At 43.7% G+C, this 23,986-nt stretch overlaps 1 protein-coding gene across 5 annotated transcripts in view; it reads left to right on the top strand.

Moving 5' to 3' along the window:
- Positions 1-23,986, top strand: part of EVI5 (ecotropic viral integration site 5) — a 936,315-nt gene that overhangs the window by 257,713 nt on the left and 654,616 nt on the right. For all 5 annotated transcript variants that reach the window (XM_078646330.1, XM_078646331.1, XM_078646332.1 and 2 more), the window contains 2 exons: positions 12,371-12,563; positions 18,855-19,079. In XM_078646330.1, coding sequence (XP_078502456.1) covers positions 12,371-12,563; positions 18,855-19,079 — 418 coding nt within the window. The remainder of the gene's footprint in view (positions 1-12,370; positions 12,564-18,854; positions 19,080-23,986) is intronic.

Here is a 23,986-nt window from a genome sequence, read left to right as displayed (position 1 = left end):
ATATAGACGCAATTCCCCCCTGAAGGTCTTCCAAATATATTGGTCTTTTTAGCCGCTTTACTGTATTCTGCATATCCTCTTAGCGAGAGTGGTTGGGTCAGCCAGGTTTCCTGCGTGCATATAATGTCTGCTTCCTCCAGGAATTTCACCGCAGCTGGGCTTAGTAGCAGCTTTTTGAGGCCTGAGACGTTCCACGTTAGTATTTTTAGACTCTCGGTGAATTTCTCTTTTTCCTTTAGAGTTTTTTCTCGCTCGCTGACGGTGTGTTGAGGAGTTCGGGCTGCGTTTGCAAAGACAACTTTATTAGGAACTGAAGTTTAGTGCGGATGGCAGCCAGGACCAGTCGTTACTTGAGGGACAATTAATCAACAAGGAGGGATGAGGATTTTGTGTGTCCGTTTCTTTCCCCAAAGTAATGTATTTTGTAATCAACAAAATTGGACACTTGTAACACTGCTCAACCTTTGGTTCAGTGTAAATAAGGAAACCCTCAGAGAAGTCAATGTATAGATGGAATTGCGGTATATTTGTTTCATCCGCCCCACATTGACATTCACGCAGTTATCATAGGGTTGTTCCTATTTGTGTGTACTGCTTGCCTCATCCAGAGGCACCTCCAGTCTCGAGTGCAGTGTCCAGAGACAAAAAGGATTTTCCCACAGAAAATTATAAAAAATGGAAAAATATGCCAAAAAATGGAAAAATATGGAAAAATGGAAAATGGTAAAAAAATTAAAAAAAATTATAAAAAATATAAAAAACTACTTGAGGGACCCCTAGTTATGCACAATCGTTTTCCTTGACTGAGGTTGGTTGTGATCTTAATAGGGGTTCCATGTGTTGAGCTGTTGTTTATGCTGCCTTTGCACCCCTGTAGAACAGAGTCGGTTTTTAGCCGATGGATAGAGTCAACCATGCCCTGAGCCTGATTGTCCGGCTTGGAGTGTACGATCAATTTTTTTAAAATTGAGGGATATTTTTGGATCGGTTTTGCCTTCATCTTTATACCCCAGCTTTCTAGTACGGATTGTTGACTCCTCAATGCCTCCGCCAGGTCTGCACTGACGAAAGTTAATTCCGTTGTTTCATTTATTTCTTCCGCGTCTGGGGGCAGGAAAGAGACTGTTTCAATATCTTTGGTTTTTATGCCTTTCAATCCTGGGAGGTTTGCACAGAGTGTTAGGAGGTTACTTCGGTTGAGGATATCCCATTTTCCTTGCGAGGTGTATTCTGGGTATAACAGTATTTTCCGGTCCTTTGCATGAGCTTGACTTACGCTGGACTCGTTAAGCCAAATATTACCAAGGGTTTCAATTGGAGGTGTCACTATCAGACCAGGCTGGTTAGGGTTTGTCTGCTGGTTCGGTCCTGTAATCGGTTGAGGTGCCACCGTGGGCATTGGACTAGAGGAGCAGTTCTTAGTCCGTAGTCTATTGGCGGCTTGCTCCAGCTTAAAGGCTGTTGGCCCGTTGGGGGCGCTCTGAGAATCTCCGATGGTGGCAATGCTGGTTTTTGAGTTATTGGAAGCTGATGCTTCACTCATTGTAAACTTGGTTTGCACTGAGTTCTCAAAGCTTGTTTGACGGAGCTCCTGCGTGTGTTGCGGGGCTTCATCGTGGCTGGTTGCCTGCAGTGCATGCGCATGTTTTTGTGTTATTGGCGCTGTGTCAGCTTGAGAAGCCACGGGCAGGGCTAGCAGGCTTGGATCCTGGGCTGGGATTAATGTTTTTGAGATTCCAGTCAAATGTTCTATAACTTCTGCTGTATACGTAGGGGCAGCCAGATTAGATGTTTTGTCTATGGTGGTGTGGTCTGGAGGGTGCTTATTAGGTCGTAACCAGTTGTGAATAACGCTGCTGGCATATGCGTTATTTTTCTTCTCCTTGTTGAGTTTTCTTAGTTTTTTCTTGTTTTTCCTTGACAAGTTTTGTGACTCGTGGCTGGATGACTTAAGGGTTTGTTGGTGGGCCTGACTTTCAACCTTAGTCGTGGTTGTTCTTGTGCCACCAGCAGAAGACGAGGCTAGGGGGGCTGGCTTTTCCGGGCTACTTGATCGGGGAGTTACTGGGGTGTTGTCCGAGGGGTATGCCTGGGCGAGACCCTGTGTAATTAAAGGCATGCTCTTCAAATAGTTTTTTTTATTTGCCTCGCCCTTAAGGTCCTCTATTAGTGTGGTCATAATAGTTGGGAGTTTTTCTAGGCTGTGCAGGATCGGGCTGCAGCTGCATGACTCTGGTTTAAATTGTGTGCTGTCCTGCGCTCTGCGTATCAGGGCGTTCAAGTTATCCAGTTTTGAGTCTATCCCCGTGATCAGATTTGCCACTATTTGTAGACTGTTAATCTGCACATCGAGCTTGTCCGCGTGCATTATCGCTGCTCCTGTCATTGAGACAAGAGCTTCACTGATTAATGATAGATGGTTAGTCTTTACAAGACCGCTATCGGAGGGCGGGGATGGGTCCGTTTTATCGTTTTCTAAAAGGACCGCTCTTGGTAGGATCGGTGGATGGTTTGGGGTCCTGTCGAATAGTTGACGGGTTGCACCTTCCTTAATGGCGGGGGAGTCATAGGACAAGTCTGTGTGCATCGGAATGAAAGGGGGAGTTGTGCCTCCTCTCTTGTCGACGTGGGTGTTGTCTGAAGGGGCATATATGTTTGCTTTGGCTGCAGGAGGGCTACTCCGCTGGCGGTCCGCTGAGGGGGAAAAAGTCTGGGCTATGATGTTTGGTTGGGTGGGCCCAAGTGCCACCGTGTCCAGTATCAAGGATTTAGAGGGCAGGCTGCTCTGGAGGGTGAGTATTGTTGGTGAAAGGGGTATCCTGTGTGCCCAGGGACTTGCAAGTGTTAAGTTCAACTCTTCTTCCTCCGTTGCTTTGTTAGTGAACAAGCTGTCCGAAGTCATGGGGCAGGCAGGGGTGGAGAAGGTTTTGGGATTCAGAAAACTTCTTATGTCTCTGTTCCCGGCGGTACAGTTTGAACGTTCTTTAATGCAGGGCCTGGGCTTGTGAGCGTTTGTGTTCGGGGGGCTGGGGGGCTTCCCCATGATGTCAGTCGGGGGGCGGGCTGGGAGAGGGGGGGCCACCGGTTCCACGGTGAGAGCGATGTGCTGTCCCGGAAAAGTTGGAATTGCTCCAGTTGCTCCCGCTGCTCCTGCATGTTCCTCATCCCAGGGCCCTGGACCTTGGTAAGGACCCCCTAGTTCTAATACTGGGGGGTAGAATAGCTTCGCCTTCAGTCTCTTGGCAGAGCTGTGTCGCCGGGGCTTCTCCTGGGGTTGGGTTAGAGTGGCGTTTCTAGTCCTCATTTTGGGGTTAACTTGGGTGGCTTGTCGGCTCCTAGGTTGCTGTGACTCGATTGGTGAAACCCACGTGATGGATGGGGTCTGTGGGAGTCTCCTGGTATCTCCTGCTAGATGAGGGGCTCTAGCCCCCCTGATACTGCTAGAGGACTGATGCTGGTGCTGGTAGGCAGTGCTCTAGCCCCCCTGATACTGCTAGAGGTCCGATGCTGGTGCTGGTGGGCAGTGCTGGTTGCAGGTTTGGGACTCTGACTCTGGCTCTGGGCTGGTTCGTGCTGGTGGATGCTCGGTGCTGCACGCCCGCCGCGCTCTTGGCCCTTGTCAATACGGAGGGGCTAGACCCCTGACCTCCTGGTCCTGTGGGGGTTGTGAGGAGTTAAAAGTCCGTTAAGTGCCTCCTGGCCTCTGGGGGCCTCTGGGGGTGGTCCTGACCCCTGACCCTCAGTTGCACTCCCCCCTAATTCTCCTGGCTGCCCCTCTACGCCCAGATCCCAGGTCGCAGGCGAAGATGCTCTACCAGGGAGAGCGGGGGGGGGTGCGGGCGGTGGGGGGGGGGAGGAGGTGGCTGCGCTTTTCTGCCGGTGCCTCTTGCTTCTTGCCACCCGCTTTTCTCGGGGGACCGCCGGCTTAACAGATGAAGCCTCGCGCCTCGCACCTCCCGCCAACTTTTCCTTTTCTTGCCTTGGCCGCTTGACCGCTTGAGATGAAAGGCGGCTGCTCACCGCTTGCTCACTGCTTCAGTGGCGTCCAGTTACTTGACTTGTTGACGCTGTTATCTGGTTGCTGTTTGCACCCGCGGCTGTCTCTCGCTTGATGCTTTGATGGTAGAAGGATGGGGTGTGGAATATGGTGGTGGCGGTAGATGGCGATGGATGGGTGGATTGTGGCGGTGTGGTGCACGCTGCGGTGGGGATGGGGTGAAGGTGCAGGTTCCGCCTCCCGCTTACCGCATACTGCTTACCGCATACCTCGACCCTGCTTCCCGCTGTCCCCACGTTTTTCTCCTCGCCGCCGGCGGGCTGTGGGATGTAGCGGCGGCTGGGTAGGGGGAAGCGGCGGCGTCAAGTCCGTGGTCCGAAGTCCGAAGTCCGTGGTCCGAAGTTCAACTCAGCTCTGTTTTCGGCTCCGGGACCCCCGGCGGCGGCGGCGCACAGCTCTCCTCCTCTCAGCTGCTTACTGCTGCTTACTGCTCACTGCTCGCTATCACTGGCTCTCTGGCGCCCTCTGTGCTTCCACTAAGCATATCTTCCTGTTATTTTTGTAAATTTTTTTTTTACTTCAAATATTTTTTTATTAGAGGATTAAATGTGAAAGAATTGCAAATACACAGAATGATATACCCTTCAAATATCACATCACCAAGCACGACCAGAGTGGGAAAAAATATCCAGTTTTCTTAGAACTCCCACAAACAACTTGTTCTATTCCAGAGCGTATCGCCTGAGAATCTCAACTTTGAACCAGGAATTGTAGGTAGAGATTATCTGAGGTGGACAGAGGTGATAGATATGCCGCTGGAGTCCTTATTTGAGGTAGGGAATCTCAAAATTAATAAACTCTGTGCTCTATTGATTTTATTAAATCTCTTGCTGAGGCGTTGACCCATCTTACTTAGCGACATGCACATTCAATTGTGCTAGGGGACTTCTTAGTAGTCCCCACCAGACACATCATGCTGGTCAAATTGATTGTATTTTTTTCTAATTCTCCTATGCCTGTTTGAGCTCTGCCCCCATCTTTGCCTGATTATTCTCTCATTATATTTTCACTGTCTGGGTGGCATTGAACTCATTTGGCTTGTACAGCTTCCTCCTACACTCATCTCGCCTGGATTCAAATCAAGCCCGTTGATTTCCTGAATTTACTACATATCTCAGTGGCTCGCCTTTCAGGTAGCCTTGATTCCGATACAGAAGTAGTTTACAGTTAGCTTCTCTCAGCTACCAATATCTTAGTTCCCCACTAATTTGGATGGTCTGTATTCTTGGTCCTTCAGCTCCCTGGTTTTCCCATGCTCTGGCATTGGTAAAGAGTGCCTGTTAAAAGGATGTTGGGGAGATATCGGTCGGAGGACAAGGAGCTTTATGAAGCAGCATTGAGGAAATACTACACCACGATTAAGTTAGCAGAAGCATCTTTTTTTGGAAGAAAAATGGCATCATCCACCAACGGACAATGTGAACGTTTTTAAACGGTTAATTCTTTTCTAGCACCTTCAACGTGCAGCACTGGTATTTTACCTTCTCAGGAGCTTTGTGATAAATTATCTGATTTTTTTTTGGGGGGGGGAAATTTCTAAAATCCAGCATAATCTGACTCTGACCCCTGCTTTAGAAGACAGTGGATTGTCAAGGGGTATTCGAATTACCCCTAGGCATTGTTCTCGCCTCAAGTTTAATTCTATCTCCTTGGAATAATCTGAAGCTGCTATTCTTGAAACTAAATCTGACTCTCCAGCCGATCTGTGCCTCTGCTGCTTTGCTGGTTATGGTGGCCAAGTTAGTTAACCCAATTTTAAACATGCTCTTGAACATTTCTCTATCAACAGCTACAGTACCGTTAGCCTGGACACAGGTTAAATTGGCCCTGCTTCACAAAAACTCTCTGCGGACCCTAATGTACTATCTAACTAATGACCTATTCCGCATCTTCCAGCGGTATCTCAAATGCTTGTGAAGCTGATAAATAAGCAGCTGTCTGATTATCTTTAGATCAGCAAGTTACTGTATCCCAGCCAATCTCGGTTTCGCCCAAAGTATAGCCCGGCAAGAGTGTCGGAATACATGACATTGACTGTGGATCATGAAGGGAGAGCAGCGCTGATTTTACTTGATCTTTCTGTGGCGTTCAGTACAATGTCTCATGTGATCCCATTACAGCACCTTGCTGATCTAGGTGTTGGGGTCTTAGCCCTAGATGGGATTAAATCATTACTGGATAGTAGAGGACCATCTGTATGTCTATACAAACCTAAATCTGACTTGGATGAATCATCCAAAGAACTTATTTTGCTCTACAGTTGATTATGGTGACGGGGTTTCCCTGGAACTCCACCTTACACAGGACAATATCATGAAAGTGATGGTTTAACTTAAGGGGGAAAGGCCTCGGGTCGCAAAAGCTTTCCAATAGGTTTAATACATTATTTATTGAGTAAAGTTACTGTGCATGTCCAGGACATATTCATGGGTGCAGGAGATGAGGATCATCTATCAACTGATCTCAATATTGCCATATTAGTCCTAATTCATAAACCTTGGAAATTCCTTTAGGACGTGGACTCTTATAGTCCCCTCACTTTATTAAATATTGTAATGAAATTATTAGCTAAGGCCCTGCCCAAGCAGTTCTATAAGACTTAGGGCACTTATCCACTTGGACCAGTCTGGGTTTATGCCTCTCAGATAAACACGCTGAACCTCACCTGGACATTCTAGTCAATTCTGGTGGCCTGTAGATTTTTATCACCCATGCGTCCCTTCTATATGTCCAAAAGGGCATCCACACTTTTTCAAATATAGAAGTTTTATCCTTGAGTACAGCTATTAATTTCTTCCTGGTGTATAGGTTCCATATCTTTGACCACCACAAACAAATTCATGGTTGGGAGGTCTGCAACTTTCGATTCCTGGGCTATGGTCAATCCATCTGGCAATCGTTAGCCTTATGGCGTGGCAAAGGGATATAGTCGTTCCTTGTCTCAGGGGCCCAGTAGAACTATTAAAGGATTCATATGCAATTGCACATTAGTAATATCCGGGATATATGACCGTCGCAGCCCAAAAGGGACTCACTCAATCACAATTCCCCAACATATATAGTTAGGAACCCGTCTCTCCAAAGCCTCTTCAGTATACTTCTAAACCACCATATATAGATTTCAACCGGTCCTGCATTATACGCATTCACTTTGTACTGAGTGCAATCCAAAGCATACAGAAAGCAAATACCTGCCACTGTGAAACCTGCTTCTGAAAGTACAACAGGTTGTCGAACCTCACCCCTAAATTCTTCTCAGCTGTTAAAGGTGGGGGTCCCTATCAGCCAAAAATCAACCACCAATTAGATTGGAAAGACCCAAACAATAAGATCAGTCTTGTTCAGGTTACATAATATATGGTTAACTCTAAGAGGTCCACATACAACTTCAGCCCCCTTCTCAAAAGAGAGGAGTAGCTGAATGTCATCAGCGTAGGACACCACCTTAATACCAAACGATTGAACAAGAGACTCCAGTGGGGCCAGATAGACGTTAAACAGAGTTGGACTGAGAGAAGAGCTCTGAGGCACCCCAACGGAAAGGGGCTTCAACCAAGAGGAGAAGGGGGGCAACCACTCATTTTAGAGTACAAAGAGCTCCTCTGATGATTTGTCCAAGTCTGATTTAGATTTGTAAAGACATACAGAGTTATCCAGGAGCGATTTAATCCAAACTAGGTCTAAGGCCCAACCCCTAGATTGCCAAGGATCGCATGAGACACAGCATTGAACGCAGCAGAAAAGTCAAGTAAAATCAGCGCTGCTCTTCCTTGGAAATATGCAAGACATGTCCTAAAGCCATATGACCTTCAGCTAGGTTCCAATTCAAGTCATTATGCTATGGACTCGTTTGAGTTTCTGATACCTCGTGCTAAGCTATGCGTACAACTTGCTTTCCTTATAGCTAATATCTTAAAGACTATGCTGTATGCTTGGAAAGTGTGCCCTGCTATTGATTTCCACCAACAACCAATTTTCTGGTCTTTTTTTTGTTTTTGTTGTTGGGCTATGCCTGACGTCTGTGCTTAGGAGGAACATGTGTTATTTTTAAAATGCCAAAAGTTACACACTATGCCTGTTATCTCGCTTTTTCTTAACTGAGACTTTACATATGGCTTCACCACTTCATACCATCTTATAATCTTCCTGCAATGCCACCACCTACGCCTCTGATCCCACATTCTCTTCTAAGAAGCACTCAGTAGTTTTTGTTGAGTGTGTCAGTCTTCCATTCACACATTTCCCATGCATCAAGCCCCCAACCAGCTGCCCTACAGACATTTCTGCATATTAGAACTGACAAGAGTTGGGTGATATGCTATTTCTCTGACCCACTAGGTTGTGTCCCTAATTTTGCTGTAGTGTCTGTGGCATTAGTTCTGTCATTCCCTCCTGTGAATCTCCCACCAAATGTCATTCAGCCTTATGTTGTAAAGAAACGCCCGAACCTCAAAGTTCACCCACTGTTGTGACCATGTGAGCTGCCTTCCTAGCCGTTAATCCTTGATGAGATTGATGTCACTCTAGTAAAGTATTAGTCTCCACAGACAGCTGAAGGAGCATTACACTCAACCATTCCAGGGTACATTCCTCGAGTCTAGGCGGCAGTTGGCACAAACCATATCCATGGCCTTGCCACCCCATATTCCCGTAGCTGCTGCATAACAACCCTGTAAGTCAATACACTTCTTGCCTAATACAAAGGAGCTGATCTCCAATCTCAGGAGCCTGAAGTGAATGAAGCTTGTGTGGTCTAACTGTATAAATCTCACTCTACAAACGAAGCGGCACTTCAAACAACCAGGCATTTCTCCAGCAACAATGTTGGCTCTACATCTGCCAGCTCCCAGTAATTGGTTCTATACCTGTGCAGCAATTGAACCAAAGTGCTCCTTTTAATCTTATTGCCTAACTTCTTGACATTCATGTCAGGACTGTACAGTTCCTCACCATACAAAGTATACAATATAGTATTGGGTCTATACCACTTCAATAAGCTGGTTACTATCTCCATCTGCCCCATCCATAGTGGTCCCATCTGATCATGTTAAAAGCCAGCCACACCCATGCAAAATCTGAGGACAAGAAGTTCTTGGTCCTCTCCTCCATAGTAATCCTCCAGGTGGCTGTGGAACAATGGGCTGTGAGTCATGGTGACTTATTGGGTGTTAGCCTTTTTCCAAAGTTGAATATGCATGCATTTATTACCCATTGTGGGTCGGGGATCTTGGTTTGGTGTTGGATAGGTACCTGGTGGACATTTAATCATGAATGATGGTCTTTATGGTGGGAGCTGCTGTTTGAACAAGTATTCACCAGATAACTCCACTCTTTGTCTGAGATGCCCACTATGGGCACATTGTAGCACCTAGAGTGACCTGTGTTCTCAGCATAGGTGGACAATTGAAGTGAGAGATAACAGTTTTGAAAAGGTGCTCTTGAGGACTGTCACTTCATCACTATTTCTCTTCTCAACTGCATTTACTCACTTACAAGATCTTCTCAACTGCATTTACTCACTTACAAGATCTTATTTAAGTCTTTCCAAAGCAGGTTCATATCTATTGCACTGTGCCAATCACCTGATTGAAGACTGTCCTGGAATCTCTCACTATCACCAACACATCTCTCATTGTGAGTACCGAACAGTCATTTAGACTAGGTAATCTGATAGTTGTGCTCTATGGTGGTCGTGCAGAAGAAAAAAGGTATATTCTACAAGTTCCTTTTGTTGCTGTAACTGGATGACACAATCCCCCATATTACGGCCGCATTGTGGTTGGCTTCTGTGATGTTCCCTTAGGAGTGACCTGGATATCTCCAAACAAGCAGCTACAGCTGTGTTCGATTCACAACACCTGGCTTCCTGCTGTGTGGCCATAAAACAAGAAATCTGATGGGTTTTTAAGTCATGTCGCCAACTTTATTTGTAGGAGGTTGTAAGTCTTCGAGCCATTGAGCTGCCCAAGAATGACTGGCACACCAGGATCCAGCATAGCTCTCTTTGGCCTTGCAGAGATAGACAAAGAGAGCGTGATAATGTACGAAGTGGCCACTATTTGAGTGAAGATGTCTTAATCGGGTCTGTTCCAAGGGGGACACCCTACCCCCCCTCCCATCAAAGGAAGAGATTCATGCGCAACACACAGGAAAGGATGTCCATGGTCAAAGAAAAGTGAGGGGTGAAAGCTGCGGTCTGCCAAGGACTTGAAGACCTGATGGTTGCTGTACTCAGTGGCTGCAGCCTGTCACTGTTATTGTCAAGTACCCACTGGAGAGGGGATGTGCTAATCCACACAGGAGGTCGCTGGACACATCTGCGAGAACAGACCAGAGTCCATGCTTCAAGGCTTAATAGAGGAGTGGACTGTGGGCAGATGATTACTTAAGACTATGTCCTTCATTCAGAGCCAGCACAAAGGTGAATATGAGGAATTCTGCAGAAGTTACGGGAAGATTAGGGCGGGAAGAAACTGGATGGTAGGTCACCCTGTTGCATGGGGACCTGGTCTGGAGTGTAGATCTCCTTTGCACATAGTTTGGATACTGGAAGGAGGTGGTTGATATTTGCTGCCATTGCTGGAAATATTTCTGCTGCTATCTTCCGACTGAGAAATAAGACACTATCCATCATTTTGACCCCCAGTTTAATTTTAGCTGGTCTATAATTAATAAATAAAATTGGGTCTAAAAGTGCTGATCCAGGCTTCTATTTTCAAAACAGGAGGAAATTAGCTGAGATTTTAACTTCAGAGTTTAGTGGCAGTCTTTACTGGCATGTCATGCAATTACTTTCTGTCTTTGCTGTTAAAGGAGATTGTGTATAACAGTGAATACGTTAATGGCTGCCAAAGCATCAAAGATTATGCCCCACTGAGTTGACCACTGTCATCCAAGATTTTGGTATGGCTGATTGTCTTTGAAATACACACGAAGACAAGACCAATAAAAGTCTACCTGTGTATCATAAATCTGAAATAGTAGCCTCAAATCGGATTCCCTCTCCTGAGAATCACTTCACTTTGCACTCATACCCGAGAATCAATTTGTATTGTGCTAATAGTAGAGAGCTGGCCATCTCGAAGTATCCATTATCCAACATTTAACTTCTGCTTCTCCTAGAAGCACCTCACCTCACGGAGAGTTTGCCCCATCCATAGAGCCACCACTTTGTTAGGCATACGTTCGCATAAACTATCTGGAAGGTTATGTTAGTAGGCGTTCAGCTGCCGAAGGCTTCGCTGCGATCGAGTTGTATTTCAGTTACTAGTCTGTGTTTTGGAGCATATGTGTGTGTACATGCATGTATTTGTATATCTGTTTGTGAGGTGTGCTTGTGCTGCAGTGCTGTGTAGATATGTTGGGCTATAGAATAGAATTCTCCTTGTGCCTTGGCAACATTTTGTCACAGTTTCTGTGTATGAACTTTCATTGAACTATCAATTACTCACTGCAGTGTTTATGCAGTTTTTAGCGTTGAGTGGTAAAAAATGGGTGATATGTATATGTTATTTGATAGCACAAATAGCAGAACAGTAGGGGTGAGTTATGGAGAACAAATTGTGTGGTTTGTAAGTAAAGATTTTTTAGAATAAACAAGGGGTGCCTGGGCTGAGCCTAGCACACTTGGAAGGAGGTAGACACCAAGTGCTTCTGCTAGAAGTGTTGAGAGACCATCTGCATCGCTCTGTATTCATTAAAGAGTGAAGTGAATGCTTGATGCTTGTCCCAGCTCTCATATAGACTTCATTGTAAGAAAGGAAGAGATGATTGGGGGTTTGATGGGGTGATACTTGCTTCTGCCAACACCTGCTCCCTTCTTTTGGGTTGGCAAATACATTGACATTTTCAAAAATACTCAGATGTGTAGAATGATTGTTTGTGTTTGTCACCGGTCATGTGTTTTCTGAACATTCTTCTTATATTTTATACCGCTACATTTTCTTGTACCTCAGAGTGCAGCTAGATCACCTTTAAAAAGTTGATTTGGCTGCACGCTTGTGATAAATCATTGATCGGCCTTTGGTAACTAGGCCATCTAAGATGTTTAGTGAAGCCTATCAGTTTGTAAATGCTTTTCATTTAATTATTAAAAAATGTAATAATTATAAACTATAAAATAAAGAACTGTTGAGTGAAAAGTTTGATAAAAACTATAGAACAAACTCTAACTTAATGCATAACACTTTTCATGTTTTTAGCATGTAGAACAGAGTTTCTTGCTAGAAACCTAATAGTTTGGAAAGTAAACAGTACAACAGTATTATTATTATGAGAAGAATTATGCATTCCATGTTTTTCTATCTGTTGCAGGTTAATAGAAACAGATTGCAAGTCTTTAAAATCGGTAAATGGCTCAAGAAGAAACAGCGGATCCTCGCTTGTATCCAGTTCTTCAGCGTCCAGCAATCTCAGTCATCATTTAGAAGAAGATTCCTGGATACTGTGGGGGAGGATAGTAAACGAATGGGAGGATGCACGCAAGAAGAAAGAAAAGCAAATTAAGGTATTGACATGTCCGTGTGCATGCTGTCTCTTCATTCAAGACTGATAATTTGATATTTATTAGCACCAGTTATAAAATCATCATCCACTGCTTTTTCATATATGCAATCACACCATAATCTTAGGAGTATTAAGGCTTTGAGATGCCCAGGTCTGAGCTGGGACTTGAGCTGGGAAGATATGGGAAAGTCAGTGAAACACTCTGATTACACACCATTCCAGAGAGCTGCCTCTGGCCTGAGAAAATGACAACTAAAGCAGTTTGTTGATTCACGAGATGTTGTCTAATAATGTACAGAATTTGCTGGCTACACAAAAGATCCAATTTGAAAATTATGCGGGAATATTCAGAGGATGAATAATAGGACACACTTACCTACATGAGTGTGAGTGTAGTGGCTATTAGGGCTTGGTTTTGTTGGTTTTAAATATTGCTTAGACTACATTGTTTCAGAACATATTTAGGGGTATTTGAATATTCTCAGACAGAGGTGTGCTTCAAGGGCGTGGCTGAATCTTGATGTTGTTTAGTAGGGCGTCCTCTGTAGATGCATGATGTTGTAGGCATGCCTCTAAAAAACTTTCCTCAAGGATGGCTATTCTAGGATTATGGTTAGACCTTTCAAGATACCTTAGATTTTTTGTTGATCTGGTAGAGGCACAAGAGGATATAGCACAAAGTTGGGGCAAACGACGGCACCTCTAGTTGGTTAATGCTACAATAACTTGAACTGGTGTAAGGCAGCAGAAAAGGTGACATACACGAGCAGTGGATGCCCTGAAAAGTTTGAGAAGGAATGTGGGTGTGGGCTTAGCATATGTTTACAGGAAGGATTTGGCACTTTCTCTACACATTGCGGTGGGATTTCTCTTCTTGGTGCACAAATGACATCACCTGAGATTTCTTGTCTTTTTTTTTCCTGTACACAAGACCACAGAAGGGGATGGCAGCCATATAGTTCTATTATTTTGTGTTGTGGTATAAAATAAGTCATCTTAGAAGATGAAGTTCTGAGCACTATTTGATATTTCTTCTGCCCTGGACAAAATAGACCCCTACTTGAGCATTTCAGCTGGTGCTAAATTATAATTCTACAGCAGTGGCAGGGTATGCTCATACGTGAGTCCCTTGCTCACTTTGACACTGGATTTAAACAAGTCGGGCTGAAGACGGCTGTAATGCCAGAAACCGGTCCTCGGAAGCTTGTTTCCAGTCCTGGTAAGGCATGGCTTGGCAGTTCGGGCTGGACTGTTCCCATGAGGCACAGGGTCAGACTGATTTGCATATAGCCATGTCTGAACTGGGGTGGCAGAGTGGGCTAAAGAACGGTGATGGATTCAACCCAGATCTTTTGACTGGGTGTGAGTGTTTGATTGGTTCGGATGCTCCGTCCATCACCACCCCCTTTTGTACCGCTTTTGGCCGCCATAAGTGTGGCAGGGTATGCTCAGACGTGAGTCCCTTGCTCACTTTGCCACTGGAGTCAAGCAAGCCGGGCTGAAGACGGCTGTAATGCCAGAAACCGGTCCTCTGAAGCTTGTTTCCGGTCCAGGGAAGGCATGGCTTGGCAGTTCTGGCTGGACTGTTCCCATGAGGCACAGGGTCAGACTGATTTGCATATAGCCATGTCTGAACTGGGGTGGCAGAGTGGGCTAAAGAACGGTGATGGATTAAACCCAGATCTTTTGACTGGGTGTGAGTGTTTGATTGGTTCGGATGCTCCGTCCATCACCACCCCCTTTTGTACCGCTTTTGGCCGCCATAAGTGTGGCAGGGTATGCTCAGACGTGAGTCCCTTGCTCACTTTGCCACTGGAGTCAAGCAAGCCGGGCTGAAGACGGCTGTGATGCCAGAAACCGGTCCTCTGAAGCTTGTTTCCGGTCCAGGGAAGGCATGGCTTGGCAGTTCGGGCTGGACTGTTCCCATGAGGCACAGGGTCAGACTGATTTGCATATAGCCATGTCTGAACTGGGGTGGCAGAGTGGGCTAAAGAACGGTGATGGATTAAACCCAGATCTTTTGACTGGGTGTGAGTGTTTGATTGGTTCGGATGCTCCGTCCATCACCACCCCCTTTTGTACCAAGTTATAATTCTACAGCATCCCGTCCCAGAATAAATACATTTCGTAGGAATATACCATCTGATGCAAACCCTCTCAAAGCTTTGATACCATTAAACGTGTAATCCTGACATGTGTGCTGATCTAGCTCTTCTGGACTAAGCTGGCCAAAAGTCACCATAACACACCACCTTTAGTAACCACGCAAAAGATCAGCTCACAGAGAAACTGCTCATCGTTTTCCAAACACAGTATCTAATGAAATCCCCATACTATTTTCCCCTGAAACTAAATGGCTAATACAATAACTTAATGCTTTCAATGGGCATGGGATTTATATGAATGGTTGACCTACGTGATGGTGTTACAAAGAATAAATGTAGAAGAGTTTAATTTGCTTTATTAATTCATACACCAGAAAATATGAAGCCTTAAAACCCTCACGATGTGGTACAGTCAAGCAATATTCCTTGCAGAGAAAGATCACACTACACTTGGCTGTTAATTACATCTAAAAATCCCTCAGGTGAACTGTTAAAAGTATCTCCCGCAGTAAACCTGTAACCACTGAGTATACAGTGCATTGAATCACAAACATGAGCTGTACCATTTATTAAGCTGCAAAATTAGCAAAGCTCTTAATGGCATTAAACAAAATCTAATAGCCCCTGCTGCTTATATTCTCTAGAGACAGAGCTGACAGATAAACCACAAATTCGTTCTGAATTCTCACCAACACCCTTCTTCTTAAAAACAGCTAAAATCATACCCTTAAAGTATGAAGTGGGATTTAGCCAGCTAGGTTCATAAAGAAATGAGGCTCTCTGAAGCTCTTGTCCACGTCTCAGGATCTTCACCATGGCTCCTGGCAAAGTACTAGGGTGATGAGGTATTTTGGCCAGGTTAGCATTATGGTTTTGTAGGTGGTGATGCAGACTTGGAGGGAAAAGCTAAAAAAGTTATGTGGGTATATATTTTTTCAGTTATTTGATTTACTTCATTGGGGGTCTGCGTGGCATCAGCCAGGCTGACCTGACTACCCAGGTAGTAAAGGATCAGGGATTGAAAAGTGGTTATAAAGCCTGAATCCGGGAATAAGGCCTCTAAACTGTACAAAAGTGAGTGCTGGAATAAGACTACAAGCGTTTGCCTTGTATTGTGAAGGAGAGGTTACATTTGATAATGAGCACAATTGATCTAGTCGCTAAAGAGTTATGATATGCATTTGTTCAGCTTCATGTAAAAAAGCAGCTTCTAGAATAGAGCTTCTCTGGTGCTCTTGGCTAGGAGAATACTATCTATTTTAGTCGTGTTCAATTTGAAGTAGATCCCTAATATCCAAGCCCAAACGAGGGTGAGTGAAATCTTGATTCTGTTGATGGCCTTGATTAATAATAATTCCAAGTAGAACTGTGTGATGTTGGCACATTGAGGAATTTTGTTACAGTGGTTGATCAATCCGTAGGTTTCAACAGGAAACTATTTTGAGATTGAAGATGAAAGCAAGAAATTAATTTTGAAGTTACTCCATAGGTTAATGAAGAACACAGACATGGTGAATCCTATGAGTAGGTGCTGGCTCGATAGATAGGATGACCAAGAATAATGTCCATTAATTACTTTTGTGTTACACAAATGTTAAAAAGGGCATTATGATCTACAACATCAGGGCTACTGAGAGGTCAAACAACACCATGAGAAAAATAGGCTCATCCACCAAAAAGTATAAAGATGCTTAAGTGCTTGCATCTTACAGCAGATGTAACTTGCTGTTCACAAACCTGAAACCTTTGAATCCAAAAAAAACTATTCATCCTTTATGGGTCAATACATTGAGCACCATTAAAGTGGTAATAAATCTTAACCAAACCCGCTATATAAAATAGATTCTTATTAAATCAGTGAAAATAATAACATTGTGAACCACTTGGATAGGTACCATCTCATAGCCACAAAATAATCTAAAGAGGGGTTAGTAATCATTTTGAGGGTGAAAGTTAGTGATTTGAAGTTATTTTTGAAGGTCAGTTGCTTCCTCAGTAATTCAGACTAAGTCGTTATGTCACTAGGTAGTTGAAAACCAGTACTGCTTTGTTACAGAAAGGGAGGAATTGTTTTGTTTTTAAGTGTATCAGGGAAGCATATTGTGCAAAACAGGTGATGACTGTATTGAGAAGGGGCTCAACGGCTTCTCTGTAAAAGCTTTTTATCATGGTCAATGGCACATCTCTGTACTAAAACACATTAAATTTACGTTGACCGTACTTACACTTTCTTGGGAAAAAAATAAGTTCTGTGCCCCATGTAAATCGCAACTTGGTTAAAATAACAATTTATTTCCTGCCACTGGTGTTGCAAAAGAAGCTCCTAAGATTTAACCAACTCTGTTCCATTCTGTATAACCCTCTGTCTTGTCTGGGACTTGATTAAATGAGTTCCTGGTATATCACTTCTAAGCAGACCTTACTGGAATGTATTCTTCGGGAATTTTACCACTGAATTCCCAGATGTGACTATTTCTCTAATATCTTCTGTGTCATACTTGACCTCGTATTAGTTTTTTATTTGACTTCTTAAAAAGTTTTTTTCTGAATAGTCTTTCCTGCCAGTTTTCTTCTTTACTTGCTTCTTTTCATCCTGACATTAGGGAAAATTTAGTTTACCAATCATCTGTGATGGCTAGTAAGCTCTGTGAATGATAAAGCCCTTAATTGCAGCAATCCTCATTATGCCATTTATAATGCGGGTTTGGTAGGCATAGGCAGGATTGTTCCTTCTTATTTATTTTGGCCCTTTTTAGAATTTGCCTACAGCAAAATGTATTGTTCATAAAAAAGCACCTAGAAGGGGCAAAGAGCCCACCTATTATTTTCCTTTACTTACCATTGGGTGGCTCCCATGTCACTCTTGTTGTGGGTAGTGTCCTCCCACTGGCCACAGAAACCTTCATATACATGTTTTTTAATTTTTTACATTTTGGCGTCCTCCGACACCTTCATGTTTGATAATATGTAGGTCCTAACTATTCCACTGGTTAATAAATTATATACAGCTTTAATGTAAATTCCAGTAGGCCTGCAGCAGTACTCCGAGATACCCTTGTTCTTTTTGTGCCAGGGCAGCCATAAGACACACATGTTCAGCTTGTAGTCAGTTTTAATAGGTTTACTTTTATGCTGCTAAGTTGTATGTAGGGAGGCCAGTGCACTTCTGAGACACTTTGAAGGCTTCTTCTACTCCCTCTCCCTTTCTAGGTTTACATGCTTCATGGAAGTATTTTTTTCTTAATTCCCTCCAAAGAGGAAGCCACCAAAGTAAATGTTTTGGTGGACCACATGGGGCACTTATAGCTGGGATCCTTACCTTGTCTAATTCATTTAAAAGTGACCATGCGTGCATGCATTCATGAAAAAGGCAGTTGACCACTGGGATCAGCGAGTGAGGAGAGCTAGGGAGTCAAGTGCCCACTGACAACCTCACTTGCTGTCTAAGTGATCTCTTTCCAGTGACGCAGGAAAGTCACTCACAGTGGAGACAAATGAAGTGTACTGATTGAAAAAGTTTGTGCCCTTGTGTGCTTGTAAAGGCAACTGGCTTGTGTTCTCTATTAGCATTCAGAGATGGAGCTTTTAGTCCCTGCTCACAGCCCTACTAGTACTCATTTCAGCATTCTCCTGGTGGTAGGATCTCTTTGGCATTAATAAGGCACTGGTGGATAAGCCGTCAGGAGAAGAGCAACATTTTCCTAAAATGTACATGTGGATATAGCAAAACTCAAAAAGAGTGAACTGTGATGATGTGAATAGGCCATAACCCTATATCTATATTTGGTGGCTCAACATGTCAGTTAAAGAATATTGTAATAACATTTAAACATAACAAGATATGTACAAACTATTGCCACATAAACATAACTTCTCCTTTTTAGTTAATAGTAAGACTTCTATAAAACGAATTTTAAATACAAATTTAGGACGCTGCATTATTAATACTTGTTTTCAGGAAAACTGTTTGAGATGCTGGAAATTAAAAATTATAGTTTACAGTGCAACCTACATGGAAAAAAGAATAGAAATACAATTGTAGCAGTCGCTTAGACCCCATTAAAATATGTTGATTTTGCTCAACACTGTTTCTTTTCATGATAAGCTATGTTACGTTGGCCAATGTATTTTGTGAAATCTTGTGCAGTTTTGCATTAAGCTAAAAATTGTTTTTGCTTGCCCTTAAGGAACTTGTCAGGAAAGGAATCCCACATCACTTCAGAGCAATAGTTTGGCAGCTTCTATGCAATGCTCAAAATATGCCCATAAAGGAACAGTATTCTGAACTTTTGAAAATGACTTCACCATGTGAAAAACTCATCAGAAGGGACATTGCAAGAACATATCCAGAGCATGATTTTTTCAAAGAAAAAGACAGCCTTGGACAAGAAGTTTTATTTAATGTTATGAAAGTAAGTCAACATATTCTGTTCATGACGTTTGTGAGAGAAGTACAATGTTCACTGTGTAGCTTTGCATTTGACAAATAGCGGTTTCTTTCAATGTACATGTCATTATTGCATTATCAGATTTTCTAAGCATGTAGGAAATACTTACATCATTGTTGTGTATGCTGTAAAGCATATATCTGAAGTGAGTGTGTTTGAGAACGTTGTCAAATGTAGATACATATATACTACACAATCTACAGAAATGATGCTGTTATTTTTGGGAACCTTGTTCTCAATATAAGCACATTTTGATCACTAATAATACTGTACCCGTCTGCAGAATCTGTATGGAATTTGTATTAAAAAAGTAAGCTTTTATGCAAGGTTGATCATTTAAAATTGCAACAAGATTAGCAATTGTTGCTTGGGCTGTGGTGCCAAAATGTGTTTACTATACAGATTTCAGTAGGAGCACTGCCATGGCAAAGGTGCATGGGCTCTAATACAGGCATGGAAAGTGGATTCCCGCCTTTAAAAATCTATATATCGTATAGGTCATTTTTAAAATGGCATCTACAAAATATTTCAGTACATTTTGCAAAGCCTTTGTCAGGTGTGTTTAGGTGGGGTTCTTTTTTCATTTGTGAAGAAAATTATGTAAAAAGGTTGTGTCAATCGGTGTACCATTTCCCTAAGAAAATAGATGAAAAGTTGTGGGCTTTACTGGCACCTTAAACAATCCAGTGCGTAATTTGGCATCTTCTTCTGTTATTCATTAAGATGTGCAAAGTGCCTTCCTCCACATCTGCCTTTGATATTCCCAGCTTGCTCCTCTCCTTAGATTGTGGTTCATAAAAAGTGGGCACGATGGGAACACACCACATGATCTTGGAATTTATGCAGCACTGTTATCCATCAAGTTTAAAAGAACGTATAGGCCTGTAGAGCAGAGCTTACCTGCTGAAGGTCTAGGAGGAGTTTGATCTTGAGGTAGCAGATGAGGTGAGAGTGGACCACTTTTTTCAGGACTTGTTAGAAGAGAAATGAGCCTGTAGTTAGAGATGGCCATGGGGTTGGCTAAAGATACCTTGAGATGGGATAGTATGGTGGCATGCTTCCAAGTGTCCAGAAGGTGGCCTTGGCATACGAGAGGTTGAGTATTGAAGTGAGCACTGAGCACATGGGATCCAGTCATCTCATGAAGATGTAGTTAAGGCAGGGGGTTGAGGGAGCTCCAGATTTAAAGGATTGCATGGTTTTGGTGGTTTCCATTGCTGAGGTTTCAGTACAGCAGGTCAGTTGTCATCGTGCTGGTAGCTGTGTAGTGCAGGTCAAGAGATGCGAGATCCAGTTGGCGTATCTTCTTGGTTTTCTTCCGGAAGTAGAGGAAGAAATTGTTTAATACATCCAGAGATGGGGTGTTGGCAATGGAGCTAATGGGCCAGCATGTGAACTCTTTGACAGTGGTGACTTTCTCTTATGGGGAGTTCTGCTTGTTCGAAATGCGGCAAAAAAGGGCTAGGTGTTTTGAGGCGTTGATGTGAGATACTGAGAGCTGACTTGAAGGAGGTTCTGTCGCTGGCATTATGGATAAGACGCCATTGTCGTTTCAGATGCTGATGGAGGAGGGCGCTGCCTATGCTAGTGGTGTTGTGAATGTTAATTTTGAAGGTCCGGTGTTCTAGCCAACTGCTGGTGTCGCAGAGGTGATAATGCAGCTGATGGTTTTTTTGGTGCATGGTAGCTATGCTGTTTCCGGGTTTGTTGGCTCTGTCGTGTTTGGTTTGGTAATTTTGTGGCTAGGAGAGGGGCAGTGACTGGGGCAGTTGTAGCGTTGAGCCAGGTTTCCTTGAGGAAAAGCAGGTAGGCGGAGAGGTCGTCAAGAAGGTCCCAGAGTTCGATGGCTTGATTTACCACAGAGCAGGTGTTGAGAGAAGGCATTTGAGGGGGTTGGGGCAGGAGAAGTCTCCCCCATCGGAGCGGCCCTGGTGCATTGTGGGGAAGAGCACCTGAGATTGAGGGAGATAGGAGCCTGTGGGCTGCAGTGCAGCAAACTAAGGAGTTGGTGGACAGATGACCAGGATTTTCAGTTCTAAGTGTGGACTGGTGCGCCCGCTGTGTGTCTGTGCTGCGGCAGTCATTTTGAAGGCCAGAAGAGGAAGGAGGTGTTCCTGAGGGGAAGTGGGTGGGTCAAGTGCTCAAGAGGAGCACAGGAACGAGGCGGCAGGAAGGTGACGAAGAGTGGGTAAGACAAGAGGGTGAAAAAGAGGCACAGAAATAAAGTCTGCAAAAAGAGTGAAAAGTCGGCAAAAACTAGCAAACAAAACTGCGTAAAAAGCAAGAGGACTGTCATGGCCTGGGAGAGGAAAAATAGGAGTGTGAAACAAGAGAAACGTGCCAAAACCAAGAGTGAAAGAGTCAATAATGTATGAGAATGAAAAAGCAATAGAAAAAGGGGCAACAAGAGTCAAAGAGCGGGTGATAGGCTGAGGAGGGCACAGAGGTGAAGCCTGGGCCTTGTCAGAGGACCAGGAAATCAGGAGCTGGAGAAGGTCAGACAGCACTTTCTAGTGACTGGTCTGCCCTGCAGCTGCCATTCTGAAGTCCAGAGGAGGGTGGAGTAAATCCACAGTGCGGTGGGTGGGGCAAGCGCTTAAGATGGGCATGGGAAGGGGCCGGAAGGAAGGCGGCAAAGGGCAAGTAAGAAAAATGTGTGGCAAAAGACTCAAAGACAGCAAAGACTGAGGCAAAATAGTCAAAATGCAGCAAAAGAAGTGAAAAATCAGGGTAAATTATTTGGGGAGTCAAAGTGTGCAAACTCTAGATCTGTGATATGGCTGACTCTTTTTCCTGTGTTGCAGAAACACAGTTGGCAAAGTGCTGATCCTGCAGCCTTGCAGCATCTGCCACAACAGATAAAGTAGAGCCTGCTACCTCTACAGCAGTAAGACTTTCAGTAATATCCAACTGGTAGTCAAGAAGGGTTATCAGTCTTTCCTTGTTTGCCAGATAGACAACATACGCATTGTATATTGTGAATTGGATTAGGTGGGGCCCACTTTTTAGATCATGTGAGAGTTTTAAGATTAAAATTACTCGGTTGAAGTACCTGGTCATTTTTATTCACTGCCCCCATGTGGTTGTTGTAGTCGGGTATACAGTTTGGCTTGTGTATTTCTGCTAACTGACCCCAAACTGTGACCAGAGAAATGCTCTCATTTTGAAATGTAGTAAGCACATATACTTGGTACCTATCATAGAATTCACAGCGAGCACCTTGTTGTAACCTAACACACTTCTGTGGGCATTTTGGTGCTTTTTACAAACAAGCTTCTGAGTGAATCATTTATGGTGGTTTCAGATTGTACTGCAAGCCACAGTGCCAGCTACGTAGAGCTTCCTGAACAGCTGGACGCCTGTATAGAATTTGTCCACATGAAGGTTGTAACCTTCAGGAAGGAGTGATTGCTCAAGCTCCTATACAATCTTCTCAATAATTCCTAACCTGCAACATTTATAGTGGAGTTCCCCCCGGTATACATGGCAGGTGGTTTAGGTAAACAAACATCTTGATGCTGTCACATGCTGTTTTGTTTGGTATGTGCTGCCTGAAGAGCAGCTGTTTTTTTTGTACAATATTAATGACTTGTCGACCACTGAGTTTGTACCAGAAATCTAAATCTCTTGAGAGATAGAATTTCCACCACAGGCCGAATCTTGAAAAACCAGTCATCATCTGCATGGTCCCAGGGCAGTACTGCAGATTTATCATTAAAATACAACCTACACTATAAAATCAAGAAGAGATCTCTTGTCAGGACTGTTGTGAAGCTGGGTGTTGCCCAATACTTCTGAGTAGACCAGTAAGACAGTACTGTTAGTTTGTGCATTTTTCCCATGAGAGTTGTAAAGGGCAGAAATGTTTTCGAGTCCACAGGTGTTTCGTGGAGTGAGGTGTAAGGTTACCTTCTCATACAAACTGTTTGGCTCACAGATCCATTTCTTGTGCAATTTCCCCTAGGAATAAGTAATCCACAAAACATTGGAAGTAATCAAAACACAAAAGATTAAATTATTGGTTTTACATTCACCATCTCCAGTAAATGGGTAATTTCTGACTGGACTCTCTCCGTGGTCTGTCAAGTGATCACTCTCCCTGTGGCCTGCTTCAATACTGCCTGTACTCCAGATTGAGCTACTTTACCACTGCCTCTCAGCTGGACAACATTTGCTTGCTAAAAGACATTGACTACTATGGTCATTATCTTCAGAAGAGCTGGAAGACGAGTCCTTATCAGATTGAGCTCCACCAGTTGGAAATTCACTTCCAAATTGGGATCATGATTCTCTCCCAGAGATGTAGTTTGAAGATCAAAACCTGCCTTGGAGCTCTCCTAAATTATTTGAGTTAGGTACTTGGCAGTAGTCATCTAGCAACACGCAGTTCCCTTAACTACTACTTGCTTTCACAATACTCTGTGCTAGACAGAATGCAGAGGTATTCATTGAAATGTTAGTGCACTGATAATATTGGTTTGTTCCCCCAGGATGAGAAAATTCCCTCTTTTGAGGTCCCCCTAAAAAAAACGTCACCGGTGATCTAGCGAGATTCCTTATCAGGTATTCCAGTCCCATATACGTTCCCCTTGCAGACATTCATGGTGTAGGTAGCTCCATCACAAAGGGGAGACTCCCATTTCCAGTGATGCCTGTTGTGCCAAGGTTCCATACCATTCTCTGACAAATGTGGCTGTAAAATCCCTCTGCCCTAAAAGTTAAAGTCAGGGCATTATGTCTTCCCATTCTACTTACCTTGTGCTCCCCATGTGACAGCTTGGTCTTCATACTCTTGCAGCTCCATTGTGGAATTTTTTGGTTTTGTATGGATTGGTAGTAAAAGGAATTATGAGTTCTTTCAGCTTCCATAT

Source organism: Lissotriton helveticus, chromosome 1_1 (assembly GCF_964261635.1).
Source record: "Lissotriton helveticus chromosome 1_1, aLisHel1.1, whole genome shotgun sequence".
Lineage (NCBI taxonomy): Eukaryota > Metazoa > Chordata > Amphibia > Caudata > Salamandridae > Lissotriton > Lissotriton helveticus.
This window is presented reverse-complemented; position numbering and strand designations above follow the sequence as displayed.